General features: G+C 43.6%; 1 protein-coding gene across 4 annotated transcripts in view; it reads right to left on the bottom strand.

Annotated features, from left to right (window-relative positions):
• LOC311134961 (zinc transporter 6-like) overlaps window positions 1–24,983 on the bottom strand; it is a 77,495-nt gene that overhangs the window by 7,733 nt on the left and 44,779 nt on the right. For 3 of the 4 annotated variants that reach the window (XM_084168742.1, XM_084168744.1, XM_084168743.1), the window contains 4 exons: window positions 17,238–17,318; window positions 14,827–14,862; window positions 13,935–14,029; window positions 9,171–9,219 (listed from right to left, as the gene is read on the bottom strand). In XM_084168742.1, coding sequence (XP_084024868.1) covers window positions 9,171–9,219; window positions 13,935–14,029; window positions 14,827–14,862; window positions 17,238–17,318 — 261 coding nt within the window. Of the gene's footprint in view, window positions 1–4,937; window positions 8,927–9,170; window positions 9,220–13,934; window positions 14,030–14,826; window positions 14,863–17,237; window positions 17,319–24,983 lie in introns of those variants that run through there. The other variant, XM_084168745.1, reaches the window with a different exon arrangement.

Here is a 24,983-nt window from a genome sequence, read left to right as displayed (position 1 = left end):
TAGGAGCAACAACGGCTCAGCCAAGAAGTGGTAGGCCACACAAGCTCACAGAACGGGACCGCCAAGTGCTGAAGCGCGTAAAAAACGTCTGTCCTCAGTTGCAACACTCACTACCGAGTTCCAAACTGCCTCTGGAAGCAACATCAGCAAAATAACTGTTCATCGGGAGCTTCATGAAATGGGTTTCCATGGCTGAGCAGCCACACAGAAGCCTAAGTTCACCATGTGCAATTCCAAGCGTCGGCTGGAGTGGTGTAAAGCTTGCTACCATTGGACAGGAGCAGTGGAAACGCTTTCTCTGGAGTGATGAATCACGCTTCACCATCTGGCAGTCCGACGGAAGAATCTGGGTTTGGCGGATGCAAGGAGAACGCTACCTGCTCCAATGAATAGTGGCAACTGTAAAGTTTGGTGGACGAGGAATAATGGTCTGGGGCTGTTTTTCATGGTTCGGGCTAGGCTCCTTAGTTCCAGTGAAAGGAAATCTTAACCCTACAGCATACAATGACATTCTAGACCATTCTGTGCTTCCAACTTTGGGGCAACAGTTTGGGGAAGGCCCTTTCATGTTTTACCATGTCAATTCCCCCGTGCACAAAGCGAGGTCCATACAGAAATGGTTTGTTGAGATCGGTGTGGAAGAACTTGACTGGCCTGCACAGAGCCCTGACCTCAACCCCATCAAACACCTTTGGGATGAATTGAAACGCAGACTGCGAGCCAGGCCTAATCGCCCAACATCACTGCCTGACCTCACGAATGCTCTTGTGGCTGAATGGAAGAAAGTCCCCGCAAACAATGTTCCAACATCTAGTGGAAAGCCTTTCCAGAAGAGTGGAGGCTGTTATAGCAGCAAAGGGGGGACCAACTCCATATTAATGGCCATGATTTTGAAATGAGATGTTTGACGGGCAGGTGTCCACATACTTTTGACCGTCTAGTGTATATTCTTGGGACCCAACTCTTCAATGTATTATTTTACAGACAGATGGATGCATTCGTCCTGTGTTCTCTCTACGTGGTGAGGTTTTTGGATCAGATTTTATATTTTCTGTTTGGGATGCGCTGCATCATGTTCATAAATGACCAATGTCTGATCTAATTCAAATGGCTAGCCTTTCATAATGCCGTTATCATATAATGGGCATTAAGAATGAATGTGTGCTGCTTTTCAGCATGTGACTAAAATAAATACATTGCTTTCATTTCACAAGAAGAGAAACCAGATCCCTATAGTGAGTGGAACCCCCTCCGATCTTAACAGTTGTGCGATGAGGCAGTGTGCATGGTTTACAGATCAGTTATCTGTGTTTAATCAGAGATGTTAATGCAGTGCATTAGGAGGTGTAACCCATCAGAGTAGGCGTGATGATATGATATGAAGTGATGCCCTACTCAGACAGATGGGTGCTGTCAACACTGGGGATCACAGTTTCTGAGACCACACATCATACACATCAGGATCAGTAAGGGGAGTAGAGGGCAATGAGTTCACTCACATTTAGCCAGTGTGACATCAAGCACTGACATTTAGCCCTGTTTTTGTATTCACAGCGATATACACAGATCTTGGCATATTATTATTTTAAATACGTCATGATTAGTTAAATACTGAAAAGATTAATTCTATATAGTGTTTTTAAACTGCATCACAGTCCAATGTCAACCTCTTATTATACATGGACACTAGTCCTCTGATGTCCAACAAGGACACAAAAAACAATAGGCATTATCTTTCAAAAAGAAAAGAAAACCCATTAACCTAAAGAAGCTCGACCTCCAGTCACTTAATTTGAAGCCAACATTTTTGAGGGGAGGGAGTGGGGTGAGCGGGAAGCAGGATTTACAATCCCAATAATCTCGTAATCTCCCCGCTGCATTGATATAATTTGAGTACTAGGGACAGGGTCGTGTGATTCCACGGCCGTCTGTCTGCACAGTCTGTGCGGCCGGCGCTGCCTAGAGAGAAAGAGAGAGAGAGAGAGAAAATTGTGTGGATAGAGGGGGCTTTGTTCCAGAGTAACTGTTTGTATAATCCCACCCACTAGAGACAGAAATTGTGGGATTACAGTGAGACAAACAAACACTTGATATGATCGGTCGGCTATAAATACAGGCTAAACGCCGTTGCCCAAACAATAGTACACAGTGGACTAGCTCCGAGGGTTATATAATGTCTACCCACCAAACACCAGGGAGGGTGGTGAGGCCCAGAGACATGCATGACACGATTACAGCAGATAATGAAATGATGAGTCAAAGTCGTCCGGGACATCCTGTCCACTGTGCCTTCTATTCAGGACAATCAGAACTTTACTCTGTTATACAGAGAAAGTATCCACACTACTTGAATTTTCCCACATTTTGTTGTGTTACAGCCTGAATTTAAAATGGATTAAATTGAGATTTTGTGTCACTGGCCTACACAAAATACCCCATCATGTCAGTGGAATATACATTTTTACAAATTAATTTAAAAAATCTATAAGTATCAATAAGTATTCAACTCCTTTGTTATGTCAAGCCTAAATAAAAACAGCAGTAAAAATGTGCTTAAATCACATAATAAATTGCATGGACTCACTCTGTGTGCAATAAGTGTTTAACATGATTTTTTAATGACTACTTCATCTCCGTTCCCCACACATACAATTATCTTTAAGGTCCCTCAGTCAAGCAGTGAATTTCAAAAACAGATTCAAGAACAAAGACAAGGGAGATTTTCCAATGCCTCGCAAAAGAAGGGCACCTATTGGTAGATGGGTAAAAAAAAAGCAGACATTGAATATCGCTTTGAGCATGGTGAAGTTATTAATTACACTTTGGATGGTGTGTCAATTCACCCAGTCACTACAAAGATACAGGCATCCTTCCTAACTCAGTTGTCGGAGAGGAAGGAAACCGCTCAGGGATTTCACCATGAGGCCAATGGTGACTTTAAAACAGTTACAGAGTTCAATGGCTGTGAGAGGAGAAAACTGAGGATGGATCAACAACATTGTAGTTATTCCACAATACTAACCTAAATGACAGAGTGAAAAGAAGGAAGCCTGTACAGAATAAAAATATTCAAAACATGCATCCTGTTTTCAATAAGACACTTTAAGTAAAACTGCAAAGAATTTAGCAATTAAATTCACTTTCATGTCCTGAATACAAAGTGTTATGTTTAGGGCAAATCTAACAACACGTCACTGAGTACTACTCTTCATATTTTTAAGCATGGTGGTGGCTGCATCATGTTATGGGTATGCTTATCATCGGCAAGGATTAGGGAGTTTTTTAGGATAAAAAGAAACGGAATAGAGCTAAGCACAGGCAAAATCCTAGAGGAAAACCTGGTTCAGTCTGCTTTCCAACAGAAAGTTGGAGAAAAATACACCTTTCAGCAGGACAATAACCTAAAACACAAGGCCAAATATACACTGGAGTTGCTTACCAAGACGACGTAGAATGTTTCTAAGTGGCTCAGTTACAGTTTTGACTTAAATCGGCTTGAAATTCTATGGCAAGACTTGAAAATGGCTGTCTAGCAATGATCAACAACCAACTTGACAGAGCTTGAATAATTTTTTTAACAATAATGTGCAAATATTGTACAATCCAGGTGTGTAAAGTTCTTACAGACGTACCCAGAAAGACTCACAGCTGTAATGGCTGCCAAAGATGATTCTAACATGTATTGCTTCAGGGGTGTGCATACTTATGTAAATTACATATTTCTGTATTGCATTTTCAATAAATGTGCTAAAATGTTGTTATTGTGGCGTATTGTGTGTAGATGGGTGGGAAAAATATATATTTAATACATTTTGAATTCAGGCTGTAAACACAACAACATGTGGAATAAGTGAAGGGGTATGACTACTTTCTGAAGGCACTGTATATTAGGTGCTTTTGCCCTAGGTAACCTGGAGAGTGGGTGGAATTGTATGTGCCTTTTACTATTCAGGATGGAATGCGACAGAAAGCCACTTCATAATATTTGGGGTTTTAGAATAGATTATGAGACTTCAGTGATGGCCAAACGCACGCTCTCAGAATCAATCTTATTTAGGCCTAGTTTTGTTTCATAGAGTGCTACTGGAATATTATTTGGGATCAGGATGTTATAGCTATGAGGGAACGCCTGCATAAGGAAAGCAAAAGATAGCCGGCCCTGCAATGAGGTAACGGCTTGTTTCAAATGACCTTTAGCAGCTCATTCACATAACCCATTAGGAGGTAAGGGGGGTTTTCTTTTTCAGTGAGTCCTCCTCCTCCAAACATGAATCAGCCTTTTGTCATTTTCCACTTCCTGAGTGGCATGTTCCAGACCGGGGCACCAGCAGAGACAGTAGAGGTGCAAATGATCTCAACACTCTGGGCTGAAACAAAACCCACCAACATCCATTATTCAGATAAAACAAGTGAGGCGATTCATCATCCTGGAAGCTACTGTATGAGGGAGGAAAGCTAGAGGGGGTGGAGTTTCACTGTCAAGCCTATTCCAAGCCCTGCACAGGGTCTCCAGGGGTGAGGGCCAGGGGCAGGAAGTGGCTGACCTGAGAGTATCCAGTGAAGACATCAAAACTATGAAATAACCCATATGGAATCATGTAGTAACACAAAAAGTGTTAACCAAATCAAAATATATTTTATATTTGAGATTCTTCAAAGTAGCCCAGTTGCACAGGGCGGGGTTCAGACCCAGGGCCTCAAGCTTAATGATGAGGTTGGAGGGTACTATGGTGTTAAATGCTGAGCTATAGTCAATGAACAGCATTCTTACATAGGTATTCCTCTTGTTAAGATGGGATCTATTTGGGCAGTAAGCAAATTGAAGTGGGTCTAGGATGGCAGGTAAGGTAGAGGTGATATGTTCCTTGACTAGTTTCTCAAAGCACTTCATGATGACAGGTGAGTGCTACGGGGCGATAGTCGTTTAGTTCAGTTACCTTTGCTTTCTTGGGTACAGGAACAATGGTGGCCATCTTGAAGCATGTGGGGACAGCAGACTGGGATAGGGAGAGATTGAATATGTCCATAAACACACCAGCCAGCTGGTCTGCGCATGCTCTGAGGACGCGGCTTGGGATGCCGTCTGGGCCGGCAGCCTTGCGAGGGTTAACACGTTTAAATGTTTTACTCACGACGGCCACGGAGAAGGAGAGCCCACAGTCCTTGGTAGCGGGCCGCGTCAGTGGCACTGTGTTATCCTCAAAGCGGGCGAAGAAGGTGTTTAGCTTGTCCGGAAGCAAGACGTTGGTCTCAGCGACGTGGCTGGTTTTCCTTTTGTAGTCCATGATTGTCTGTAGACCCTGCCACATACGTCTCATGTCTGAGCCGTTGAATTGCGACTCCACATTGTCTCTATACTGACGTTTTGCTTGTTTGATTGCCTTGCGGAGTGCATAACTACACTGTTTGTATTCTGCCATATTCCTAGTCACCTCGCCATGGTTAAATGCAGTTAAATGTGGTTTGTGGTTTCAGTTTCGCGCGAATGCTGCCATCTATCCACGGTTTCTGGTTAGGGTAGGTTTTAATAGTCACAGTGGGTACGACATCTCTTATAAACTTCCTGATATACTCAGTTACCGTATCGGTTTATTAGTCTAAATTATTTTCGCAAGCTACACGGAACATATCCCAGTCCACGTGATCAAAACAATCATGATGCGTGGATTCCGATTGGTCAGACCAGCGTTGAATAGTCCTTAGCATGGGTACTTCCTGTTTGAGTTTCTGCCTATAGGAAGGGAGAAGCAAAATGGAGTCGTGGTCAGATTTGCTTAAAGGATAATTGCAGCCTCAGGATATGTGGTTTCCAGTTTGCATAAAGTCCAGTGAAGTTCTTTGAGGGCCGTCGTGGTATCGGCTTGAGGCGGGATATAAACGGCCGTGGCTATAACGGAGGATCATTCTCTTGGGAGATAACATAGTCGGCATTTAATTGTGAGGTATTCTAGGTCGGGTGAACAAAAGGACTTGTCGTTAATCATGAAACACACACCTCCGCCCTTCTGCTTCCCGGAGAAATATTTATTCCTATCTGCGCGATGAACTGAGAATCCCTCTGGCTGGACCGATTCCGACAGAGTATCCTGAGAGAGCCATGTTTCCGTGAAACAAAGTATGTTACAGAAACTGATGTCTCTCCGGAAAGAAATCCTTGTCCTGAGCTCATCGACTTTGTTATCCAAAGACTGAACATTAGCGAGTAATATACTCAGAAGCGGTGGGTGGTGTGCGTGCCTCCTAAGTCGAACCAGCAGGCCGCCTCGAGCACCTCTCCTCTGCCGGCGATGTTTTGGGTGGGCCTCTGGAATCAGTTCAATTGCTCTGGGGAGAGCGAACAAAGGATCTGCTCTGGGGAAGTCGTATTCCAGGACGTAATGCTGGTATTTCTGGTGAGTTACCGCCGCTCTGATATCCAATAGTTCTTCCCGGCTGTATGTAATGACACAAAATATTTCCTGAGCTAATAATATAAAAAATAGTACATAAAAAAACGAAATACCGCAAAGTTTCCTAAGAGCTAGTCGCAAGGCTGCCATCTCCGTCGGCGCCATCACTATCTTTTGTGAGACGCAGAGTAGGTGAACGGATGATCTCCGAATGTGTGGTTTCCACCATGAAGCATGGAGGAGGAGGTGTGATGGTGCTTGGCTGGTGACACTGTCAGTGATTTATTTAGAATTTAAGACACATTTAACCAGCATGGCTACCAAAGCATTCTGCAGCGATACGCTATCCCATCTGGTTTGCGCTTAGTGGGACTATAATTTGTATTTCTACAGGACATTGACCCAACACACCTCCAGGCTATGTAAGGGCTATTTGACCAAGAAGGAGAGTGATGGAGTGCTGCATCAGATGACCTGGCTTCCACAATCACCCGACCTCAACCCAATTGAGATGGTTTGGGATGAGTTGGACCGCAGAGTGAAGGAAAAGCAGCCAACAAGTGCTCAGCATATGTGGGAACTCCTTCAACACTGTTGGAAAAGCATTCCTTATGAAGCTGGTTGAGAGAATGCCAAGAGTGTGCACAGCTGTCTTCAAGACAAAGGGTGGCTAGTTTGAAGAATCTAAAATATAAATATATTTTGATTTGTTTAACACTTTTTTGGTTACTACATGATTCCATATGTGTTATTTCATAGAATAATAGTGAAGACATCAAAACTACAATGTAGAAAATAGTAAAAATAAAGGAAAAGTAGGAGTGTCCAAACTTTTGACTGGTACTCTACATTTGTTAATGTTTTAGTCATTTAGCAGACACTCTTATCCAGAGTGACTTACAGTTAGCTGTCATAAAATGAATGCACTAAGTGGGACAACCACATATCACATTCATAGTAAGTAAATTTTTCCTCAATAAAGTAGCTATCAGTAAAGTCAGTACTAGTAGGGGGGGGGGGGAGTCAAGTGCGAGTGTTAGTTCACGAAAGGGGGTGCGAGGGGGGATGCTGTGGGATTATTTAAAATACTCTTTGAAGAGGTAGGGTTTCAGATGACAGGCAGGGACTCTGCTGTCCTGGCTTCAGGTGGAAGCTGGTTCCACCATTGGGGTGCCAGGACAGAGAAGAGCTTGGACTGGGCTGAGTGGGAGCTGCCCTCCCGTAGGGTTGGGAGGGCCAAGAGACCAGGGGTGGCAGAACAGAGTGCTCGGGTTGGGGTGTAGGGTTTGAGCATAGCCTGAAGGTAGGGAGGGGCAGTTCCTCTTGCCTCTCCGTAGGCAAGTACAATGGTCTTGTAGTGGATGTGATCTTCGACTGGAAGCCAGTGGAGTGTGCAGAGGAGCGAGGTGACATGGGAGAACTTACCCACCAGGCGGGCTGCAGCGTTTTGGATAAGTTGCAGGGGTTTGATGGCACAAGCGGAGAGCCCAGCCAACAGCGAGTTGCAGTAGTCCAGACGGGAGATGACAAATGCCTGGATTAGGACCTGCACCGCTTACTGTGTGAGGTAGGGTCGTACTCTACAGATGTTGTAGAGCATGAACCTGCAGGAGCGAGTCACTGCTTTGATGTTTGCAGAGAACGACAGGGTGTTGTCCAGGATCACGCCAAGGTTCTTTCACTCTGGGAGGGGGACAACGTCGAGTTGTCAACCGTGATGGAGAGGTCTTGGAGCGGGCAGGCCTTCTCCGGGAGGAAGAGCAGCTCCGTGTTGTTGAGCTTGAGGTGGTGGGCTGACATCCAAGCTGAGATATCTGCCAGGCACGCAGATGTGTGTCGCCACCTCGGTGTCAGAAGGGGGAAGGAGAAAAGTAGTTGTGTGTCATCCAAATAGCAATGATAGGAGAGACCATGTGAGGATATGACAGAGCCGAGTGACTTGGTGTACAGAGAGAAGAGGGCCTAGAACTGAGCCTTGGGGGACACCAGTAGTGAGAGTATGTGGTGCAGACACAGATCGTCTCCACATCACCTGGTAGGAGTGGCCTGCTAGGTAGTATACAATCCAAGAGTGTGCAGAGCCTGAGAAGCCCAGCCCTAAGAGGGTGGAGAGGAGGATCTGATGGTTTACGGTGTCGAAGGCAGCTGATGGATCTCGGAGGATGATACCAGAGGAGAGTGCGGAGAGCCTCTGTAACACAGAGAAGAACAATCTCGGTTGAGTGACCCGTCTTGAAGCCTGACTGGTTAGGGTCAAGAAGATAGTTCTGGGAGAGATAGTGAGAGAGTTTATCAGAGACAGTACGCTCAAGTGTTTTGGAAAGAAAAGAAAGAAGGTCTGTAGTTTTTGACGTCAGAGGAGTCAAGTGTTGGTTTCTTGAGGAGGGGAGCGACTCGGGTCATTTTGAAGTCAGAAGGGACGCAGCCAGTGGTCAGGGATAAGTTGATGAGGGAAGTGAGAAGGTCTCCAGAGATGGTATGGAGACGGGAGGAGGGGATGGGGTTGAGCGGGCAGGTTGTCGGGCGGCCAGACCTCACTAGTCGCAGGATTTCATCTGGGAGAAAGGGGAGAAAGAGGTCAAGGTGTAGGGTAATCTGTGTGTCTATTTACCCTTTAGCCTCAGTTTGATTGGGACAGACTGCTAGTCACATTACACACATACACTGTGGTGCATCCATTTCCTGAGGGATTCTTGGGAGGGAAACTGTCCACTTCTGGACTACATGGGGAAAACAAGGAGGATCAATACAGCAGGATGACTCATTGAAACAGGATCTTACCTTCGACTCAGGTCTGCGACATGCTCCTGGAGCCAACTGGTGCTGGCAGCTGTTGGGAGGATGGGGGGGAGAGAGAGGGCGAGAGAGAGTGAGGGATGGAGGAAAACAGAGAGAGAGAAGACAGAAGACGGGGGTAAGAATTACAAACATCAACACAGTGAGAGAGCATCACTCTAGCAGCCCTTATCTGCAGTCTGTTCCAATATATCTTCCTCCACAGCGGCCATTGTTTTGGCCGTAACAGGAGCCTGAGTGCCATTTGATCAGCAAGCGGAGTGTGTCCTCAGCTGTCCACCCCACAGGATGGGTTACACTCACAGATGACTGACCAGGGGAGGGCACATATGATTTTAGAGTATCCCACCGCCATCTGTGATGTTTAAACACAAATGGCTACAGAGCAAACCTCTCAGTCCATATTGGCTAGTTTACTGGGGTTTAGGCAGATAAGTGAGAGAGGCCTTGAGAAAGACTACAAAAAAGGACAAATACATTAGTGTGTCTAGTTTGAGAAACAGGTGCCTCACAGGTCCTCAACTGGCAGCTTCATTAAATAGTACCCGCAAAACACCAGTCTCAACGTCAACAGTGAAGAGGCGACTCCGGGATGCTGACCTTCTAGGCAGAGTTGCAAAGAAAAAGCCATATCTCAGACTGCCCATCTTAATATTTTCTTTTTATTGGCCAGTCTGAGATATGGCTTTTTCTTTGTAACTCTGCCTAGAAGGTCAGCATCCCGGAGTCGCCTCTTCACTGTTGACGTTGAGACTGGTGTTTTGCGGGTACTATTTAATGAAGCTGCCAGCTGAGGACCTGTGAGGCGTCTGTTTCTCAAACTAGACACACTAATGTATTTGTCCTCTTGCTCAGTTGTGCACCGGGGCTTCCCACTCCTCTTTCTATTCTGGTTAGAGCCAGTTTGCGCTGTTCTGTGAAGGGAGTAGTACACAGCGTTGTACGAGATCTTCAGGTTCTTGGCAATTTCTCGCATGGAATAGCCTTCATTTCTCAGAACAAGAATAGACTGATGAGTTTCAGAAGAAAGTTATTTGTTTCTGGCCATTTTGAGCCTGTAATCAAACCAACAATTGCTGATGCTTTAGATACTCAACTAGTCTCAAGAAGGCCAATGTTATTGCTTCTTTAATCAGCACAACAGTTTTCAGCTGTGCTAACATAATTGCAAAAGGGTTTTCTAATGATCAATTAGCTTTTTAAAATGATAAACTTGGATTAGCAAATACAACGTGCCATTGGAACACAGGACTGATGGTTGCTGATAATGAACCTCTGTACGCCTATGTAGATATTCCATAAAAAAAATCAGCCGTTTCCAGCTACAATAGCCATTTACAACATTAACAATGTCTACACTGTATTTCTGATCAATTTGATGTTCTTTTAATGGACAAAACAATTGCTTTTCTTTTGAAAAAAATTACATTTCAAAGTGCCCCCAAACTTTTGAATGGTAGTGTACATGCGCAAAAACACAAAATGTTAATAAATGAATAACAGTTGCATATGTGCAATCCAAAGCGATTGCTTTTTTTCTCTGCTCTGCGGATGATTATTTTTCTCCGCTCATACAGGAGTAATAATAATTGTTTCAATAATATATATTTTTCGATTGCAGCACCCTCAGCACCCTTACTCCCCGTGGCTATTAAAATTCTGGTGTTCCTTGCCAGAAACCTTTACGTAGGCCTAGTGGTTCATAATTTCACTTTTTGGATTTAATTAAAAAAACGTAGCCTATATTCAAATCCAGATGCATCTTTTCGAAAAATATTCCATCAAACCTTGAAAATATATTTTAACTAATTTAGGTTGTTTCCTATTTTGTTTACACAACATTAATTTATTTTATAACTTGTAGGCCTATATTTAGGATTTGTACAGTTCGATACGCACACAAGCCTAAGATCACCATGCGCCAAGCGTCAGCTGGAGTGGTGTAAAGATCGCCGCCATTGGACTCTGGAGCAGTGGAAATGCGTTCTCTGGAGTGACGCTTCACCATCTGGCAGTCCGATGGACGAATCTGGGTTGGCAGATGCCAGCAGAACGCTACCTGCCCCTATGCATATTGGCAACTGTAAAGTTTTGTGGATGAGGAATAATGGTCTGGGGCTGTTTATCATGGTTCGGGCTAGGCCCCTTAGTTCCAGTGAAGGGAAATCTTAACTCTACAGCATACAATGACATTCTAGACCATTCTGTGCTTCCAACTTTGTGGCAGCATGACAATGCCCCCGTGCACAAAGAGAGGTCCATACAAAAATGGTTTGTCGAAATCGGTGTGGAAGAACTTGACTGGCCTGCACAGAGCCCTGACCTTAACCCCATCGAACACCTTTGGGATGAATTGGAACGCCGACTGCGAGCCAGGCCTAATCGCCCAACATCAGTGCTCGACCTCACTAATGCTCCCTGCAGTAATGTTCCAACATCTAGTGGAAAGCCTTCCCAGAAGAGTGGATGCTGTTATAGCAGCAAAGGGAGGACCAACTCCATATTAATGCCCATGATTTTGTAATGAGATGTTCAATGAGCATGTGTCCACATACTTTTGGTTATGTAGTGTAGAACGTGTTATTGATTTGACAGTTGAAAAGGTCTATAGACGATGCAATCGTAAAATACCCCAACCCTAGTATCATGTACCGCTTCTTAAGGATAGGAGTCTGAGGTGCTTGTGATGTAGACAGGAATAGTCCTAGAAAGCCATACGTCTGCTTGCTAACCAACAGATAAGCAACCCTCTTTCAAGTTTACCGTCCCATATCCCCATTTCTGTTACAGCATTATAAAAGGTGTTTTAGGCTATAAATGTTCATTTGAATAATAAATTACTCAACATTATGAATAAAAACAATGACTTACAATCATAATGTAAACCATCTAAGTGTACAAAAACAGTCAGAGTAACACATGAAACCCACCCCCATTCTGGGGACTTGTGTTGAGTAAAGCCACAGGAAGGGCACTTTTGCTGGGCCTACTCCATGAATGAACCATTTTAGCAGAGTGCCTTATTCATGATATGGCAGCCTGTCTGGCTGCCTCAGGGCACTGCCGTCTGGAACATGCTTATATAATACAACTGTGTGTGTGTGCGCACGCATCTGTGCGCACGTGTGTGTGCAATTAGCCTGACTAATGCACTCCTGGCAATGAGATCTTAAATTAAGTTAGCCTGTTTACTTAGCCTTGTTTATTTGAGTGTGGGGTAAAGTGAATGACCTAGACAACATTTACCCAATGTACAGCTTCGCCACAACTCATCAATCACAAAAAGCACAATCTAAATGTGCATACTAACATGACAATTATCATCAGTCATTGTGCACTACATCACTGTTACTCAACACAACCTGCTAAGGGCCAAAACACGGGAAGAAATCCTTTCAAGCCAAGGAGAGGACTGGTGGAGAGAGGTACAACCAGAGCTATTCAGAGCTCTTCTTTGTGGCACGTGACTGGGTGACAGACAGTCCGACAGAGAAGACAAGTCGTCCATGATCTAAGCACGTCTTGTCTCGAGTAGATTAAGTAATTCCAATGAAAGGCGAAGGAGGAAGGCAAGACAGTCGTAGTGCTCTTAATCTAGCATACTGCTCCATTAAAGCCCTTAATTACATAAGAGCAAAGCTATATAGCCTCTGTAAGAGGCCATGGACCAAATGGACCGCATCTGGACCAATCAAACACATTGAGCAAATGGGAGCTGACATTAATACAGCACAAACCATAGGTGAAGGGGACTCAGACAACATTTTGCTTGTGTCGTAAACATTGGGCTCAAAACAAACAAAGACAGGAGGGTCAGCTTTCTACGCTGGCCTCTACTAGGTAAAGTGCTGACTGTGTGATCTCCAGGGATTGTGTTTTCCTCCCGTCTCCCTCCATTCATTCCGGCTCTCTTCTATGGCCATTTTCATCTCTTTCTCTCGCCTTACCGCATCCCTCCAGCAAACTTTTTCTCTGAATATTTGGTTCTATTTTGGGCTAGTGACGTGCCCAGGGCTGTGTGTACATGGTGTATAAAATTAAAAGTCTCATTGGATTTCAGGCACTGAGATTTAGGGGGTCAACTAGTCTGGGGTCTGGATTGTCATAGAGTCCATAACTGTGTCAATGAGGATTTACAAACAAACAGTGAGCCATGACAGCTTGGGCCCTGCTTAGTGGAGGACTGCAGCCACAGGCATTGTGCTGCGCCAGGCCCCCTGCTGGCAGCTCAGGGGAATAACAGCCAGACTGCAGCAGACAGAGCCACGTACAGCAGCACCAGGCACAGCTGGGAGGCACCATGGTACATTTTACATTTTAGTCATTTAGCAGACGCTCTTATCCAGAGCGACTTACAGTTAGTGAGTGCATACATTTTCATACTGGTCCCCAGTGGGAATCAAACCCACAACCCTGGCGTTGCAAGTGCCATGCTCTACCAACTGAGCTACAGGGGACTACTAGGGCTGGCATGTACTACAGATATAATTGATTATCAATGACTGTGTGGAATCCAATACTGACAGAAACAGCTGAAAACCTGATAGTATCCCAGAATGAACTACAATAATGATGCTTTATAATTGGCATACATTTCATACTATTATTATACTATAATTTAAACTAATATTGTCTACCTCTTTTTACATAAAATAAGTTATTTTTACATACAGTAAGTTAGTATAGCAGTTTATTATAACCTCAGACATACTAGGCAGTGAGAGGTGAGGACAGTCAGCGTTGACCTACCTTCTGAGACATAGACAAAGGGCTTGTTCTTCACAGAGAGCAGAGTTAACAGGTTGAAGAACAGAGCTACAAAGGTCCCCACCAACAGACGACCCCTACATACACAGAGGACCATTATCAGTACAAAATAGATGCACACTTGTAACACATTCGTGTCAAACATAGCACATACTCTCCATGGCTTGTACAGTCGTCTCTGTTGACTTACACCACACAAGTACTAATTACTATATACACACACAAACAAGATAAAATAGTAATATTATTGCTACAATTAATTTGGAAATAAGTGAATCATAATGGAAAACAAACACGTGTAAACGTTTCCAAAACACAAACACCCACATAAACATAAAAAGAGAGACAACCCATTTAAAAAACTCCACACAAACAATCAACAGAGGCAGATTTTAATGCTGAGGGAAGTCAGTTGGTGCTGCAGTTTAAATGGATGTTCCCCACTAGATTAAGTGTTGTGGTATCTAGAACATGTAGTGTCTTGCCTGGCTGGCACCTGCTGCCCAGCAGTGATAATAATCTGTTGTTTTAGTGATAGTGCCCTGCATTACACCCAACATCACATCTCCAATGTTCCACTGCTTTGAAAGGTAATCTCATCAACGAAGACAGGTTTAAATCGGTTGTGTTTCATCAAACTACTAATCTTTGTTTCATAATGGCGATCCAGGATGGTGCAGCTGCAGCAAGGTTTGGTAACCTGATTAGCTGAAAATACCATTGCGTTCAGTTTAGAGGGATGACACGGATCGAAGGCTAAGTCTGTCTGGACCCAGACCCAGCTGTGATGTTTGTTTGGGCTGATGTTCTCCCTGGAGTATGTATGTGGAACAGGGGTGTGTGGGCGTGCGTGTTTGGACCGGCGCCTACTTACGTGTGCACCTCCGGCTGCTCCACGAATCTCTCCACACTGACAAAATAACAGAAGGGAAGAAAAACTGTCACACAGAAACATGAGGCAATATGGAACAAGTAAATAAACAAACAAGAAAGAAAGGTACCACGTGACCTGACCAGGAAAAACTCTGGTTGGGCTGTTGCTGTTGTCTGTGCTGAGATGCTAAGGTGGAGTGATATACAGTACCAGTCAAAAGTTTGGACACAACTACTCAATCAAGGTTTTTTCTTTATTTGTACTATTTTCTACATAATAATGAAGACATCAAAACTATGAAATAACACATGGAATCATGTAGTAACCAAAAAAGTGTTAAACAAATTATATTTTATATTTGAGATTCTTCAAATAGCCACCCTTTGCCTTGATGACAGTTTTGCACATTCTTGGCATTCTCTCAACCAGCTTCATGAGGAATGCTTTTCCAACAGTCTTGAAGGAGTTCCCACATATGCTGAGCACATGTTGGATGCTTTTCCTTCACTCTGCCGTCCGACTCATTCCAAACCATCTCAATTGGGTTGAGGTCGGGGGATTGTGGATGCCAGGTTATCTGATGCAGCACTCCATCACTCTCCTTCTTGGTAAAATACCCTGTACACAGCCTGGAGGTGTGTTGGGTCATTGTCCTGTTGAAAAACAAATGATAGTCCCACTAAGCGCAAACCAGATGCGATGGCATATCGCTGCAGAATGCTGTGGTAACCATGCTGGTCAAGTGTGCCTTGAATTCTAAATAAATCACAGACAGTGTCACCAGCAAAGCACACCCACACCATAACAACTCCTCCTCCACGCTTTACGGTGGGAACCACACATGCGGAGATCATCCGTTCACCCACACTGCGCCTCACAAAGACACAGTGGTTGGACCCAAAATTCTCCAATTTGGACTCCAGACCAAAGGACAAATTTCCACCGGTCTAATGTCCATTGCTCGTGTTTCTTGGCCCAAGTCTCTTCTTCTTATTGGTGTCCTTTAGTAGTGGTTTCTTTGCAGCAATTCGACCATGAAGGCCTGATTCACACAGTCCCTTCTGAACAGTTGATGTTGAGATGTGTCTGTTACTTGAACTCTGTGAAGCAATTATTTGGGCTGCAATTTCTGAGGCTGGTAACTATAATGAACTTATCCTCTGGAGCAGAGGTAACTCTGGGTCTTCCATTCCTGTGGTGGTCCTCATGTGAGCCAGTTTCATCATAACTGATTGGCTCAAACGCATTAAGAAGGAAAGAAATGTCACAAATTAACTTTTAAGAAGGCACACTTGTTAATTGAAATGCATTCCAGGTGACTACCTCATGAACCTGGTTAAGAGAATGCCAAGAGTGTGCAAAGCTGTCATCAAGGCAAAGGGTAGCTATTTGAAGAATCTCAAATATAAAATATATTTTGATTCGTTTAACACTTTTTTGGTTACTACATGATTCCATATGTGTTATTTCATAGTTTTGATATCTTCACTATTATTCTACAATGTAAAAAATAGTAAAAATAAAGAAAAACCCTTGAATGAGTAGGTGTGTCCAAACTTTTGACTGGTAGTGTAATAGAAGTGATGGCCAGGACACCCTGGGAGCTAAATGGCCGATTAAGTCTGATACCACTCACCGTGACAACAGCCATCAGAAACACCCCTCAAGGCTATACAGAAGTGTTTTTGCATATTTCTCCAGGATAGATTCCGATATGTAAACATGGCAACAGCAACTTGACCGTTTTAAGGTGGACGATCAAAACCTGTGTCCAGTATTCATGGTGGCATGGAGGGAAGAAGGCATGCAGCCAGTCTATATTTACCATACACTTACCACAAATACACAGTATGAGTTCTCTCATATTTCCCTCCCCCTCCGTTTCTCTCTCTGAATGCCGGAAGCCTTGTTACACACATGCTTGACATGTTGTTCGGCAGCCATGTGAAATGGACGGTGAAACATCATCATCTCTTCCCTCCCCTTCACTGACAGAAACGTGACTGTTAGATCAACCATGTCTTCTCTAATGTGTGCTTCAGGCTAAGGTGTGGACATATGCAGGAACAAACATTCCCACGGCCCTCATCAACACAAACATCCTCTCCTCAGACCCCCCCCACTCAGTCTCTCTCTCTCTCTCTCTTACTCTCTATGCTATTGGAATTAAGGGCCACACACACACACGGCACACACGTGGTTGATGTACTAGTTGGCAGCACTCCACTCCCCTCCTCACCCCTTCCCTGCCTGAGCCGTGACCGCTGGATAAACCCTGGTTCTGGGCGCTTGGGCCTAGGTGTGGGCACAGGCATGAGACATTCCCACAGCTCTGAAATATTCAGTAGCCCCCGTCCCCCACCCTACTCCATCCCGTGTCACAAACAGGGGTAAACCCTGGTTCCACCCACCTCTCCTTCAGGATGAACAGAGCTCCGAGCTGCACCAGCACCGTGGAGGAAAACACAGCCAGGACCTCCAGCCGCTCAAACCTGGAGGAACACATGGTAACACTTAATTTGGATAGTCTATCTGTAGACGGTCTACAGACTATCAGTTACATTTCAATTAACTATCTACTAACCCTAGCCCTAACCCTTATCCTACCCCTAAACTTAACCCTTACCCTTATTTTAAACCTGACCCTAGTTGTAACCTTAGCAAGCAGTTGCTTATCAACAACAGATAGTTTGTTGATAGTATGACCAATGGGGTCAGCTCCACGAGGGGGCTAAGTTTAGTTTTATGTCCCTATATAAATATAGCAAAAAAAGTTTAAATGACTGTGTGACAGGTTTGCGGCAAAAAAAAGTATCTCCTCTGCGCTGTGTCAGCACAATGGACAGGATGCACAGCGGTGTGTGTTGGGGACAATGGAAAACCAATGGGTGGTTAGGTATGACTCCTTTGGGTTTCCATAGAAAGCGTGAAAAAACGCTTCTCATCTGTGGTAGGCTAAGTGAATAACGTGATGTGCCTCTGCCTGTAATATTTGATTTTTATTTATAAGGGCGGGGTAAAGTTTACAGTTGAAGCTGCTTCACTTAACTCTGCCTCACGCCCCACCATAACAGAGTTTAGTTAGCTTCTTAGCCAAACAAAGGAGAATGAAAGTGATGAGCAGCAGCATCAAACCACCAAGGCCGCCGCCAAGCACAGCAGCGATGATGCTGCCGAGCTCCAGCTAACTCCTTGTGCAGAGCCTACCCACCCTTCCACAAGCGCAGCAGCCAGGATAATGGCTCCACAGCCGCCTCCACCTCCAACTGTTCCTGATGATCTTGGAACAGAGGAGCCAGCCCAGGTTAGCCTAGAATCCTACCCCAGCAATTGCAATTTTAGCAATTGGTTCATAGGAAAAGAGTGGCTGGAATACTTGGTTACTGCAGATGCTATTCTGATTTTCTTGGTAGCCTATTGGTTTTCATTGCTGTAAATGGAACTGTATGTATTGGAAATGTGTTTATGGTAGGCATTCCTTAATTGATTATGTGGGTCGAATTTGCTCCACAGAAGTGTATTGTGCCATATCACAACGTGTTGCTGAACTCATGAGCGAGCGGCATGATTTTCCATGTTTGAAGCGGGTCTGTACATGCCTATTTATCTGGAAAGACAGCTGTGCATGGCTGCTAGAGCTGGGCGATATGGGCAAAATTTCATATCACGATATTTTTCACATTATTGACTGTAAATATGCTTTTGTATATGCTTTTTATCAGGATCCCCATTAGCTGCTGCAAAAGCATCAGCTACTCTTCCTGGGGTCCACATGAAACATGACATAATACATAGTACAGAACATTATTAGTCAAGGACTGAAATACATACATTTAAAAATGTCACACATAGCCTACATATCAGTACATACACACAATATCTAGGACTAATACATAGTACAGTGCAAAATACAATATGTCACACTTCCACGTTGTCTCCGTGCTGCTGTGCTGTTTGTTGCTACTTGGTTACCTGCCAAATGTTTCGTTTTTTAAAAACTTTTAATAACAACTCTGCATTTAACACATTTACCAACATCTTAGTTTTTTCCTTGCTCAACTTTTTTCATTCAACTTTTTCACCCCGGATGCATTATCTGGACATGGTTCTACAGGACCTCCACCAGCCGAAAAAGCTAAGTAGTAACATTAACGCTATGCCATCTAATTGCAGTCGATGTACTCATAATATACAGGAAAACTATCGCCTTATGGTGAGGATAGCCGAGTTGCAAGCCCAGCTTCAGACGCCATCGTTAGGCAAGGGCAATTTAAGTGTAGGAAAGGATGAAACAGCGTCTGTGCCACCAGTAAGTACAGATAGTAGTATAAATCCAGGGGGCAGGGGCCATCATCGACACAGTGGGTTTTGTCCAACATGTCTCCGGACCTACGCATTTCCACAGTCATACCCTGGGATCTAGTTTTGTCCCGAGGAATAATTGTGGATCTAAATATTTTTCCTCATAATCCTAGACTATCGGAACACCATTTTATTACGTTTGCTAAACCAAGGATTATCAAACACTGCGCTATAAATTCTCGGACAACCCAAAGATTCCTAGATGCCCTTCCAGACTCCCTCCACCTACCCAAGGATGTCGGAGTACAAAAATCGGTTAACCACCTGAGGATCTACATTTAACCTTGCGTAATACCCTAGATGCAGTCGCACCTCTAAAAACTAAAAACATTTGTCACAAGAAATTAACTCCCTGGTATACAGAAAATACCAGAGCCCTGAAGCAAGCTTCCAGAAATTTGGGACAGAAATGGCGCTCCACCAAACTGGAAGTCTTCAGACTAGCTTGGAGAGGCAGTACCGTGCAATATCGAAGAGCCGTCACTGTTGCTCGATCAGCCTATTTTTCCAACCTAATTGAGGAGAACAAGAACAACCCAATATTTATTGTTGATACTGTCGCAAAGCTAACTAAAAAGCAGCATTCCCCAAGAGACGATTTCACTTCAGCAGTGATGAATTCATGAACTTCTTTGACGAAAAGATCATGATCATTAGAAAGCAAATTACGGACTCCTCTTTGAATCTGCGTATTTCTCCAAAGCTCTGTTGCCCTGAGTCTGCACAGAACTGCCAGGACCTAGGATTAATGGAGACACTCAAGTTTTTTTATCCTGTATCTCGACACATTCACAAAAATACTCAAGGCCTCCCAGCTGCATACTGGACCCTATTCCAACTAAACTACTGAAAGAGCTACTTCCTGTGCTTGACGCTCCTATGCTGAATATAATAAACGCCTCCCTATCCTCCAGATGTGTACCAAACTCACTAAAAGTGGCAGTAATAAAGCCTCTCTTGAAAAAGCCAAACCTTGACCTGGAAAATGTAAAAAAAACTATTGGCCTATATCGAATCTCACATTCCTCACAAATTTTAGAAAAAGCTGTTGCGCAGCAACTCACTGCCACCCTGAAGACAAATAATGTATACGGAACACTTCAGTCTGGTTTTAGACCCCATCATAGTACTGAGACTATACTAGGGAAGGTGGTAAATGACCTTTTAATGGCGTCAGACCAAGGCTCTGCATCTGTCCTCGTGCTCCTAGACCTTAGTGCTGCTATTGACACCATCGATCACCACATTCTTTTGGAGAGATTGGAAACCTTAATTGGTCTACACGGACAAGTTCTTGCCTGGTTTAGATCTTAAATTGTCGGAAAGATATCATTTTGTCTCTGTGGATGGTTTGTCCTCTGACAAATCAATTGTACGTTTCGGTGTTCCTCAATGTTTCATTTTAGAACCACTATTGTTTTCACTATATATTCTACCTCTTGGTGATGTCATTCGGAAACACAAGGTCAACTTTCACTGCTATGCGGACGACACACAGCTGTACATTTCAATGAAACATGGTGAAGCCCCAAAATTGCCTACCCTGGAAGCCTGTGTTTCAGACATAAGGAAGTGGATGGGTTCAAAGTACGGACAATACAGAGATGCTAGTTCTAGGGTCCAAGAAACAAAGAGATCTGCTGTTGGATCTGACAATTAATCTTGATGTTTGAACAGTCATCTCAAATAAAACTGTGAAGGACCTCGGCATTACTCTGGACCCTGATCTCTATTTTGACGAACATATCAAGAATATTTAAAGGGCAGCTTTCTTCCATCTTCGTAACATTGCAAAAATCTGAAACCTTTTGTCAGAAAATGATGCATAAAAGCTAATCCATGCTTTTGTCACTTCTAGATTAGACTACTGCAATGCTCTACTCTCAGGCTACCCGGATAAATCACTAAATAAACTTTAGTTAGTGCTAAACACAGCTGCTAAAATCTTGACTATAACCCCAAAAATTTATCATATTACTCTAGTGGCTTCATGTTAAGGCTAGGGCTGATTTCAAGGTTTTACTGCTAACCTACAAAGCATTACATTGACTTGCTCCTACCTATCTTTCCGATTTGGTCCTGCAGTACATACCTACACTTACGCTATGGTCACAAGATGCAGGCCTCCTTATTGTCCCTAGAATTTCTAAGCAAACAGTTGGAGGCAGGGCATGGCTATCAGTAAACGGAAGAAGCAGTTTCATATATGCTTCAAGTGCAGCATCCAGAAGTTCCTCATTACACACATCAGACCAACAAATATTTTTCACATCTTCGACATAGGAATAATTGCAAAACCTCTTGTATGATCGTTTGTAAACAATTTTAGGTCCAGTCTATGGAACATCGGTTTTTCTAGATATGGCTATTATATTTTGATCACTACATCCGATGGGTGTGGATACTGCTTTAGAGCAGATTTCTGGATTAGTAAAGATGTGATCAATACAAGTGGATGATTTAGTTCCTGTTCTGTTTGTAAATACCCTGGTAGGTTGACTGATGACTTTAACCAGATTGTAGGCACTGGTTACAGTTTAGAGATTATTTTTGAGTGGGCAGCTTGATGACAACCAGTCAATATTTAGGTCACCCAGAAAATATACCTCTGTTGATATCACAAACTTTGTCCAACATCACACATATACAGTGCATTCGGAAAGTATTCAGACCCCTTCACTTTTTCCACATTTTATTACGTTACGCTCTTATTTTAAAATGGATTAAAAAAAATATCTCATCACTCTACAAACGATACCCCATAATGACAAAGCAAAAACAATTTTTTTGTAAATTTTGCTAATTTATAAAAAACAACTGAAATAACGCATTTACATAAGTTTTCAGACCCTTTACTCAGTACTTTGTTGAAGCACCTTTGGCAGGGATTACAGCCTCGAGCCTTCTTGGGTATGACGCTACAAGCTTGGCACACCTGTATTTGGGGAGAGTGTCCCATTCTTGCGAAGTCACTCCTGTGTTGTCTTGGCTGTGTGCTTAGGGTCATAGTCCTGTTGCAAGGTGAACATTCGCCCCAATCTGAGGTCCTGAGCTCTCTGGAGCAGGTTTTTATCAAGGATCTCTGTACTTTTCTCCGTTCATCTTCCCTCGATCCTGACTAGTCTCCCAGTCCCTGCCACTGAAAAACATTCCCACAGCATGATGCTGCCACCACCATGCTTCACCGTAGGGATGGTGCCAGGTTTCCTACAGACATGACGCTTGGCATTCAGGCCAAAGAGTTCAATCTTGGTTTCATCAGACCAGAGAATCTTGCTTCTCATGGTCTGAGAGTCCTTTAGGTGTCTTTTGGCAAACTCCAAGAGGGCTGTCATGTGCCTTTTACTGAGGAATGGCTTCCGTCTGACCACTTTACCATAAAAGGCCTGATTGGTGGAGTGCAGCAGAGATGGTTGTCCTTCTGGAAGGTTCTCCCATCTCCACAGAGGAACTCTGGAGCTCTGTCAGAGTGACCACCGGGTTCTTGGTTACCTCCCTGACCAAGGCCCTTCTCCCCCGATTGCTCAGTTTGGCCAGGCGGCCAGCTCTAGGAAGAGTCTTGGTTGTTCCAAACTTCTTCCATCTTGGGACCTTCAATGCTGCAGAAATGTTTTGGTACCCTTCCCCAGAGCTGTGCCTTGACACAATCCGGTCTTGGAGCTCTACGGACAATTACTTCGACCTCATGACTTGGTTTTTGCTCTGACGTGCACTGTTAACTGTGGGACCTTATATAGACAGATGTGTGCCTTTCCAAATCATTTCCAATCAAATTAATTTACCACAGGTGGACTCCAATCAAGTTGTAGAAACATCTCAAGGACGATCAATGGAAACAGGATGCACCTGAGCTCAATTTCGAGTCTCATAGCAAAGGGTTTGAATACTTATGTAAATAAGGTATTTCTGTTTTTTATTTTTAAGAAATGTGCACAAAAAATAAAAACCTGTTTTCGCTTTGTCATTATGGGGTATTGTGTGTAGATTGATTAGATGTATTTATTTAATCAATTTTAGAATAAGGCTGTAACATAACAAAATGTGGAAAAAGTCAAGGGGTCTGAATCATTTCCGAATGCAAATGATACAGTATATACATATATACACTACATGGCCAAAGGTATGTTGAACAACAAAATCATGGGCATTAATATGGAGTTGGTCCCCCTTTTGCTGCTATAACAGCCTCCACTCTTCTGGGAAGAATTTCTACTAGAAACTTGCTTCCATTCAGCCATAAGAGCATTAGTGAGGTCGGGCATTGATGTTGGGCTATTAAGCCTGGCTTGCAGTCGGTGTTCCAATTCATCCTAAAGGTGTTAGATGGGATTGAGGTCAGGGCTCTCTGCAGGCCAGTCAAGTTCTTCCACACCGATCTCGACAAACCATTTCTGTATGGACCTCTTTTTGTGCACGGGGGCATTGTCATGCTAAACAGGAAAGGGCCTTCCCCAAATTGCCATAAAGTTGGAAGCACAGAATTGTCTAGAATGTCATTGAACGCTGTAGCGTTAAGATTTCCCTTCACTGGAACTAAGGGGCCTAGCCCGAACCATGGAAAATAACCCAAGACCATTATTCCTCATCCACCAAACTTTACAGTTGGCACTATGCATTGGGGCATGTAGCGTTCTCCTGGCATCCGCCAAACCCAGATTTGTCTGTCGGACTGCCAGATGGTGAAGCGTCATTCATCACTCCAGAGAACGCGTTTCCACTGCTCCAAAGACCATTGCTCCTAGACGTTTCCACTTCACAATAACAGCACTTACAGATGACCGGGGCAGCTCTAGCAGGGCAGCAATTTGATGAACTGATTGTTGGAAAGGTGGCATCCTATGATGGTGCCACGTTGAAAGTCATATACACTACCAGTCAAAAGTTTGGACACACCTACTCATTCAAGGGTTTTTCTTTATTTTTACATTGTAGAATAATAGTGAAGATATCAAAACTATGAAATAACACATATGGAATCATGTAGCAACCAAAAGTGTTAAACAAATCAAAATATATTTTATATTTGAATCAAATAGCCACCCTTTGCCTTGATGACAGCTTTGCACACTCTTGGCATTCTCTCAAGCAGCTTCATGAGATAGTCACCTGGAATGCATTTAAATTAACAGGTGTGCCTTGTTAAAAGTTAATTTGTGGAACTCCTTTCCTTCTGAATGCGTTTGAGCCTATCAGTTGTGTTGTGACAAGGTAGGCGGGTATACAGAAGATAGCCCTTTTTGGTAAAAGACCAAGTCCATATTATGGCAAGAACAGCTCAAATAAGCAAAGAGAAACAACAGTCCATCATTACTTTAAGACATGAAGGTCAGTCAATATGGAACATTTCAAGAACTTTGAACGTTTCTTCAAGTGCAGTCGCAAAAACCATCAAGCGCTATGATGAAACTGGCTCTCATGAGGACTGCCACAGGAATGGAAGACCCAGAGTTACCTCTGCTGCAGAAGATAAGTTCATTAGAGTTACCAGCCTCAGAAATTGCAGCCCAAATAAATGCTTCACAGAGTTCAAGTAAAAGACACATCTCAACATTAACTGTTCAGAGGAGACTGTGTTAATCAGGCCTTCGTGGTCGAATTGCAGCAAAGAAACCACTACTAAAGGACACCAATAAGAAGAAGAGACTTGCTTGGGCCAAGAAACACGAGCAATGGACATTAGACCGGTGGAAATGTGTCCTTTGGTCTGGTCTCCAAATTGGAGATTTTAGGTTCCAACCGCCGTGGCTTTGTGAGACGCGGTGTGGGTGAATGTATGCTCTCCGCATGTGCATTTC

Source organism: Coregonus lavaretus (assembly GCF_964263955.1).
Source record: "Coregonus lavaretus genome assembly, chromosome: 1".
Taxonomy (NCBI): Eukaryota; Metazoa; Chordata; class Actinopteri; order Salmoniformes; family Salmonidae; genus Coregonus; species Coregonus lavaretus.
Note: the sequence above shows the minus strand (reverse complement) of the source record. Positions and strands in the feature narration are given on the sequence as shown.